This window comes from Orycteropus afer, unplaced genomic scaffold, assembly GCF_000298275.1.
Source record: "Orycteropus afer afer isolate SDZICR_OR568_19922 unplaced genomic scaffold, OryAfe1.0 scaffold00124, whole genome shotgun sequence".
Lineage (NCBI taxonomy): Eukaryota > Metazoa > Chordata > Mammalia > Tubulidentata > Orycteropodidae > Orycteropus > Orycteropus afer.
The window spans coordinates 1,325,462-1,334,663 of NW_006921711.1; the positions used below are offsets into that span (position 1 = coordinate 1,325,462).

At 39.3% G+C, this 9,202-nt stretch overlaps 1 protein-coding gene across 1 annotated transcript in view; it reads left to right on the forward strand.

Annotated features, from left to right (window-relative positions):
* PLEKHH2 (pleckstrin homology, MyTH4 and FERM domain containing H2) overlaps positions 1–9,202 on the forward strand; it is a 287,878-nt gene that overhangs the window by 237,341 nt on the left and 41,335 nt on the right. The window contains exon 24 of the mRNA XM_007944379.1: positions 5,496–5,637. Coding sequence (XP_007942570.1) covers positions 5,496–5,637 — 142 coding nt within the window. The remainder of the gene's footprint in view (positions 1–5,495; positions 5,638–9,202) is intronic.

Genomic DNA, 9,202 nt, shown 5'->3' on the forward strand with positions numbered 1-9,202 from the left:
CACTTGACTGCTAACCAGAAGGCTGGCGGTTCAAACCCAACAGCCACTCCTCGGAAGGAAGGTTGGGCATTCCTACTTCCGTAGTGATACTGCCTCGGAAACCCAAGGAGGGGTCGCTATGAGTCGGGACTGACTCGACGGCACATAACAACAACAACAACAACAGTATTTGTCATTTTGTGATTGACTTATTTCACTCAGCAGCATAATGTCCTCAAGATCCATCCATGTTGTAAGATGTTTCATGGCCTCCTCACTATTCCTTATAATTGCATAGTTTTACATTGTAGGTATGTATTATAATTTGTTTATCCATTCCTCGGTTGATGCACACTAGGTTGTTTCCATTTTTTGCAATTGTGAATAATGGTGTAATGAGCATAGGTGTGCATGTATCTATTCATGCCACTGCTCTTATATCTCTAGAATATATACCTAGGAGTAGGATTGCTGACTTATAAGGTATTTCTATTTCTAGCTTTCTGAGGAAGCACTGTACTGTTTTCCATAGTGGTTGTACCATTTTGCAATCCCACCAGCAACGTTTAAGAGTTCCAGTCTCCCCACAACCTCATGAGCATTTGTTGTTTTGTTTTTTTGATCACTGGCATTTTTGCAGGGGCGAGATGGTATCTCATTATAATGTTGATTTGCATCTCTCTAATGGCTAATAATCTCAAGCATCTTTTCATGTGTTTGTTAAACACCTGAATGTCTTCTTCGTTGACATGTCTATTCATGTCCTTTGCCCATTTTCTGATTAGATTGTTTGTTTTTGTTGCTGAGTTGTTGAAGTTTTCTATATATTTTAGAGATTAGACCCTTAATCAGATAAGTCTTTGCCAAAGATTTTGTTCTCAGTCTGTAGGTTCTCTTTTTACTCTTATGAAGAGTATTGATAAGCATAAGTGCTTAATTTTTAGGAGGTCCCAGTTATCTAATTTGTTTTCTGTTGATAGTTTTATGCGATAGGCTATTTATTTCGAAGATTAGGTAATCTATAATATATGCTAATTTTTATTGTGATGGCTAGGGTCAGATCAATTAAAATTGCATGAAATGAAGAAACACAAATAAGAATAATTTTCCAAGTCTGGAAAATACCACTAGAAGGCACAGATAGTTGTGAATAGCACATGATGAATATTGTCTTGTTTAAAAAAGCCTATGACAGTATCTTTGTCATCAGAAAAGAAGCAACTCAACTGGAAAGTTTAATTTTTAACAGGAGTCTGAAATGGCTGGATAACCACAGCAATGAGAAAATGCTATGTTTCTAAATATGGTCATGCTTTGCATATGTGTATAAATATCTTAGGTGACAAGCCTTATCCAGTGATACAGTTGGGAGAGAAGCTGGCTGTGACCCATCATGCATCCAAGGCCTTGATTCTTTGTCTGTCAAGCAGCATTGTAACTAGCAAAGCTAAAATACTAACCTTGTTTATTATGGGATTTTTGAATTTATATTCAGTAAGTTGTGGAATGTTAATTATTTAGATTCAGGAGATAAAGATCTAACTAATAGATTTTTAACTTAGTTGTTCTTCTAGACAACCATTTGGAAATTAATGTTTAAACTCTATTCATATTTAAGCTTCTTATGTAATGTCATTGCTTACTGTGTATTTGACATTGCAAAAGTCAAGGTATATTTTTAATGGGACAAAACTATTAAGTGTCATTCCTTCTTCTTCCTCTCTCAACCCACTTTTCCCTCCCCCTACCTCTTTGAAACTATCCTATTGTGGTAAATGGTATCACAGGGACAGGGCAGCAGGACAATGAAGAACAGAGGCTCTGGAGGCAGGCAGCCTGGCTTAGAATCCTGGCTTTGCCCCTCACTGTGTGGCCTGGAGCAAGTCCCTTTATGTGCCTGGTTTCAGGTACCGTGTATGTGACATGGAGGTGAAAGTACTACCTACTTCTAGGGTTGTCTGAAGGATTAAGTGTTGGAAGATGTAAAGTGCTTAGTTCAGAGTCTGCTACATAGTAAACACTCCATAGATATTTGTCCTAACCATTAATTTAACACTATATATACAAGATGCTGTGGGAAAATCGAGGAAGTCAGGAAAGGCTTTGCAGAGTGGTGACTTCTGGATGAGTGGAGGTTGTAACCACAGGGCAGAAAGAGAAGAGAAGTGAGGTCACAATTGCAGTTACAGTAGGGTATTATGAGTAGATTGTAGTGCACGGGGGAGTGATGGGCAGATAAGTGGAGACTAAGGCAGGCTGCTCCTTAATTAAATTTAAAATATGATGAGAAGCATAGGGCATAAATACTCTGAGGAATGAAGTAAGGAGCTAATCCAGAGCAAACAAAAAGGATTACCAAGCAGTGCTGAGAGCCCTGCTGAATTCGAAAGCAATGTTTGGGTAGTGGTACTGGTCCATGTAATAATTTGATTTCCATCCCATGGTATTTAGCTGCCCCAGGTGTTGAGTGAAGAGCTGGGCATTTGGGAATGCTCCTGGTATCTAATCCCAGCCTTGCCTGCTGGGATAGAAGCCTACATTCTTTGCTTCTGGCCTCTTTAGGATTTGGAAGCAGCTGGAGACTGGCCATATTGTAAGAGCCTCATATCACATTCCCCTGGCACCTTTCCTCTTCAAGCTCTGTGGTTTTGATTCTCTGACCCTTTGGTCATTTTTGTGATTTTTCTCTAACCCCTCTCCAGATTCTCTCCAAATCCCTGTATAGTTGCTAGGGCTGTTTCACTAGGGGTTTAAGCCAATAAATTTCTACATATTGCATTCCCATAATATATGTCCAGGATTGTTTTTCCCTTTTGTGGTTTCCCTTCCCACTTTGTCTTTAAAAAAAAAAAACTTTTTATTGTGATTTGGGTGAAAGTTTACAGACCAGATCAGTTTTCCATTCAACAGTTCACACACATTTTGTTTCATGACATTGATTGCAATCCTCTCAATGTACCATCACTCCTCCCACTTCCTCCCTGAGATTCTCAGTTTCTCTTCCTCCTTCTGTCATAGCCCTTCCTGGTTTCTGAACTTTGTCCTTGTGCAAATGCTGCCCTTTCAAATGGTTGATTGTTATAAGGACTGTATATCTTCCTTGAGTTATTGTTTACTTTGAAGACCTATTATTTGACTGAAAATTAAGCTATGGGAGTGAGTTCAGTTCCAGGCATGAGGGGTGACCAAGGGCCATAGTCTTGGGGATTCCACTAGTTTCTGTCCAACTAGTTAGCCTGGCCTTTTTTTGATTTTGAGTTTTTTTTCTGCATTTTCCTCCCACTCTATCCAGGATCTTCTAATGTGATTGATCCCTTTCAGAGTAGTCAGTATTGGTAGCTGGACACCATCTAGTTCCTCTGGTCTCAGGGTCATGAAGGCAGAGGTTTACTCATTAGTCCTTTGAATTAATTGCATCTTTGATTTTCTTCACTCTTCTTTGCTCTGGATGAGCAGAGACCAATAGTTGCTCTTTACATGACCGCTTGTAAGCTTTTAAGATGCCAGTTGCTACTCACCAAAGTAGAACATTGTCTCTGTGGACTATTTTCTGTCAGTTGACTTTGATGTCCCCCAGGTCCAGTGACTCACTCCCTCAGGTTTTTGGTTATGGCTTAACTTTACCCCTGTGTGCTGTACTATATTCATGGATATATTTGCAACATATGTAAATATATAGGTAGAAATACCCTCGGTCAAAACCATATTTCTTTCTTGGTATAGTCCCATTCTTTTTCCCACACCTGTTCAGCTTGTATGTCTATCTATATGTGTGAGTTAATATTTACCTCTGTTACCTTACCCACTTTCAATCTTATTGGAATGTCAGAATTGATAGAAAACTCATTTTAGCTCTTCTGGCCCTATATCTATTTGTACAGTTGGGTCTTTCTCTCTATCCCCACCTGGATTATTAATGCAAACTTTCATTAAGAACCCTCCAGTGACAGGAATTTAGCTAAATCCTAGTGGATTACAGTGATTTAGTGTAGCTCCTAACCTCAAGAAAGGAAAATAAACTATGTATACAAATACAGTACAGAATATATTAAGTAAGCATGCCATAAAGGGAGGGTTTTATTCTCTTTTTTACAAATTATTTTTGTTTTTATCACTTGGCTGACATTACCCAGCCATGTTCTTCTACCAGTTTCACAAACCTGCATTATTTGTTGTCACACAGTCATAGGTAAAAATGAGGCTTAAAATTGATTTTTTTTTTTTTTTAGGAAACCACTCCAAATAACTGCTCAGCTCAGTGATTCTTCACTGGGGTGGGCAGAAAGATTGAGCAGAATCATGGGGGAGAAGGGAACTTTTCAAACTCCTCCTAGGCTTCTTTAGAGATAATTTCTGAGAGAGGTATTGTAGCTGATGGGAGTGTGTCATCCCCTCAAGGACACAGGAGAAAAAGAATGAAATCTACAGCTACAGACAGTGGATACACACTTAGCAAGTAAAACCAGAACCAAACTGATTGCCATGTACTCTATTTCAACTCATGGTAACCTCATGTGTTACAAAGTAGAACTGCTCCATAGGATTTTGCTAATCTTTATTGAAGCATATGGTCAGGACTCTTGTGCTGCACCACTGCATGGGTTCAAACAGCCTACCTTTAGGTTAGTAACTGAGAGGAAAGCATTTGTGCCACTCATTGACTTACCTAATAGCTACTGGATCTAGATTGCTCCTTTCTAGCCACCGTATTGTCATGACAGTATCAGGTATGTCAGAGTGTTGCTTACCACCTCACTGTCAGTGCTTTCATAGTATTTATAAGTACCCCATGCCTGATCTGAAGCCTGGAGTCAGAACCCCAGAATCTTACATATAAATAAACAACACAGTGAATAAGTGAAGAGGGTCCCAGATGCAATGAAGATCCCCTAGGCCAATAAAAGCCATTTCATATTACAGTAGGTCATAATGATAACATGAAAAGTATTTTGAGTTCCTAAAGCTGTTTATCAGAATGTGGTAAGAAAGCCAAAACACATTTAAATGTGTAAATATTGTCTTTTAGATTCTCAAAGCAAGCCCCCTTATTTATGTTGATTTGGGATTGATTTTGAATTGAAACATTTTCTCATTTCTTTACTCCCTAGTGTGTCCAAGCTGTTTGGAAAAGATAACGAGTGTTTTGAAAATTAGGTTTTATAGCCCATCAAAATGAAGGGTTATAGAAGCACTCCTTACCAGAGTGGCCATATTTAATTTCTCTCAGTGTCTTTGGTCCTTCCTCAGTAACAGTTTAGGGTTTGGTATTTCAAGGCATAAAAATAACAGGGCAGCATTCCTCAACCTCCCATGTGGTTTTTCTTCAGTTTGCTGAAATGTTCTAGAGAACAGAATGGTTACTGATGGGGGGTAATGGTTTCAGTTTGGATCTCATAGAAAAATTTTAGAATAGCTCCCAGCATTTATTGATGACACATATCTTTACTTTCTCCATTGTAAAAACATCATTTCATGAAAAATCCCCCTCCCTTTTTTTCTTTTCTTTTTTTTTGCAGACTCTATTTCTCAGTGCAAGTTCGTGGAGAGACTGATAGAGAAAAATTGCTGTTAATGTATCAGACAAATGATCAAATAATAAATGGACTGTTTCCTCTGAACAAGGATCTGGCATTAGAAATGGCAGCTCTTTTAGCTCAGGTAACTTACATATATTGTAAGATTAATATATTGTAAAAATACGATATTAATTTTCTCACTGAGTTAAATGTAGTAAAACAATATACCTTCAGTAATTCTTTAATTTCACTTTGCTGTGATTAGCACCTTAAAAATTATAGGCATTATAATTGCAGTTTGACTGCAGATTGCTGACACTATATTACCACTGATGTAGAAGGAGACAGTATTCCATGAAGGAAACCTAGTTTCTTAATTATCTTGAAAGTATACCACTAGGCTTTGCATTTAATAAAGGAGTTTGCATGTAGAGCTGTGAGGCTGAGAATCCCATGCTGAAATGGTTCAATGACCTAATAGGAATCAGTCTTCAAAAGTCTAGAGCACTTTCTTATTGTATCAATTAGGATTAAGTTCAGCTTTCTACAGAAAATAAAATAATAGTGCCTTAAGGAAAAACAAAAAAAGAGGCCGCCTTGGTGGCTCACTGGTTAAAGTGCTCTGCTTTTAACCAAAAGATCAGCAGTTCAAACTGTCTCACCAGCCACTCCACAGAGGAAAGATGTGGCAGTCTGCTTCTATAAAGATTTACAGCCTTGGAAACCCTATTGTGGCAGTTCTACTCTGTCCCATATAGTCGCTTTGAGTCAGAATCGACTCAACAGCAATGGGTTTGATTTTTTAATTAAAAAAAGAAGTACAGGCATACCTCATTTATTGCACTTTGCTTTTTTTGCGCTTCACAGATACTGTGTTTTTCACAAATTAAAAGTTTGTGGCAATCCTGCATCAAGCAAATCTATCAGTGCTATTATTCTAGATGCATATGTTCACTTCATGTCTCTGTGTCACATTTTGGGAGTTTTCACAGTACTCCAAATGTTTTCATAATGCTATTGCACACTTAATAGACTGCAATATAGTGTAAACATAACTTTTATAATATGCACTCTCACTACCGTTGAGTCGACTCTGACTCATAGCAACCTCTCCTTGGGTTTCCGAGGCAGTATCGCTATGAAAGTAGATTCCCCAACCTTCCTTCCAAGGAGTGGCTGGTGGTTTTGAACCACCAGCCTTCTGGTTAGCAGTCAAATGCCTTAGACACTATGCCACCAGAGCTCCTATAATATGCACTAGGAAACCAAAAAAAATCATGTGACTCACTTTATTATGATACTTGCTTTATTATGGTGGGCTGGAACCAAACCCACAATTTCTCTGAGGTAAACCTGTATATTTGTGTCTCATGTAGAGCTGTAGCATCCTGGAATCTCTGTGATTTCTTGTGCTCTCCTCCCTATGGTGGCATTCTCGTGATCCTGGAGATTTCCCAAAGCTCCAGCAATGATATACGTTCTCCAGGCATAAGGATGGAGGAAGGGCTGAAGATGGGCATGCCCTCCTGCCTTTAAGAAAACTTCTCAGAAGTACATTGAACACTTTCATTTATGTCTCACTGGTCAAAGCTTGTTCACATAGACTTGCTTTTAGGCAAGGGAGACTGGGAAATGTGGTATTAGCTGTGTTGCAGTGTGCCCAGCTAACTTCAAGATGTTAGTTAGGGAGAAGCGGAGAATGGACATAGGAGGCCACCAACAATCTCTACCACACCTGAGTGTTTGCACAAGTTAATTAAGGAAAAATGTTAAAGCAGCTGTGATATGGCATCTGGCAAAGGCTTAGATTCCCCAGGATTTTCAGTCTGTGACTCTTTACTCCCAGTAGACCTCATTCAGTCTCTATTTATTATTCACTCCCTATGCCACTGATCCTGAATCTTTTATCTCCAGTTTATACTTTTCCATGGGCTCCTTAAGTTCACCATATCCCAAACTGAACTCATCATTTTCCCTCCCCTTTCTTTGTATTCTGTATCTTTATTGTGATATAACTTCCACTCAGTCCTCCATAGAAGCTTCACATTCAGGAATTGTTACTGATTCTTCCCTCCCTTTCATCCTTTTCCAATAAGTCACCACATCCTGCCAAGTTTAACTCTTAGGCATTTTCTGCTGTGTTCACTCCTCTGCATCCTGACTGCCATTGTTATGGTTCAGACCATTATCACATCCTGCCTGCTCTCCAACAGCGGGTCCTAACCTAGTGTGCCTTCCTCCACACAGATGCCAGAGGGATTGTTCCAGGTATCTATTGCTGTATAACAAATGACTCTAAAGCTCAGTTGCTTAGAATGGTAACAACAAGCAGGACATAGCTTGCCTCTGCTTCATACAGCATCAGCTAGTATAGCTTGAAGTCAGGTTGTGACATGAGGCTGAGTGCAGGGATCATTTGAAGGCTTGTCTCACATGTCTGGCACCTGATACTGGCTGCTAGTTGGAATCTCTGTTGGGGCTGTCAGCTGGAACACCTACATGTGATCTCTTCATGTGGCTGTTCATGCAGTGTCCTGAAAGAGAGGTAGGAAGTGAAAACTGTAGGTTTCTTTAGGCCTAGGCCTGGAAACTGGCACGGGGTCACTTGGGATGCGAAGGTTCATTATGCAGCAGCAGTAACTAGAATAGAGACACAGTGAAACTTGTGAGGGTGAGAACTCGATACTGGCTTGTTTTTCCCAGTCTCACAAGTTTTCCATAAGGGTGCAGTTTTACCATTTTTCTGTCATTCCTTCTAGTGGATGTTCTTTGAATTTTCCTTCTCTGACAGATTTCCGCCTTACACAGGTTCCTGCTTTTACAGATTTTACAATACAATACAGCAAAAATGTAAATCTAGCTATGGCGGTCCCTTGGTTACATCAAGGAGAACATTCGTGATATGATCTTTGCCTGCCTCTGCAGCTTCATCTCTTAACATCCCCTACTTTGAACTTTATGCTCCAAGCATAAACTGTGGTTCCCTGCACAATTCCCTGACTTGCATATGGTTCACTTTTTCTTCACTAATTTGTCTCCTCTGCCTGGAATGCCTCTACCTTCCACCTATTCCTTTCAGCTTATCCTTCAGTTTTAATCTCAGGTACAAATTCTCCCAGGAAACCTTCCTCAATCCTACCTGGAAGGTTTAAATGTCCATTTGGGGGATTTCTGTAATGTTCTTCATGTGTCTCTTCCTGTCCTGACCTCAGTGACTTATAATTATTTATTTTTTGCTCTGTTCCACTACCTGAAGGCAAGGGCTATTCCTATTCAAGTATCTTTGTATCTAGAACAGTACCTTACACTTAGTTCATTCTCCATAAATGTTTTTGAATGAGTGTACTTGATAATTTAGTTTGCATTTATAAAAAATTTATGATCATCAAAACTTTAAAGCATTAATGCTTTATAAATGTTCCCCGTAAACTATGAAAAACTGAGGTAAAGAAAAATAAGGTAACAGTTTTCTTGGTGACATTATTAGGAATGATTTCCTATCATATAAAATTCTAGACTTTACCAGCTACCCAGAGAGAGCGAGTAGTTGGACCTGTGGGCTCAGGACCATAGTCGCAAGGGACATCAAGCTCAACTGGCATAATATACTACACAAAACATTCTTCTGCCTCCTACTTTGGCAAGTAGCAACAGGGATCTTAAAAGCTTGCAAGCAGCCATCTAGATACAATGATGGATCTCTCCTC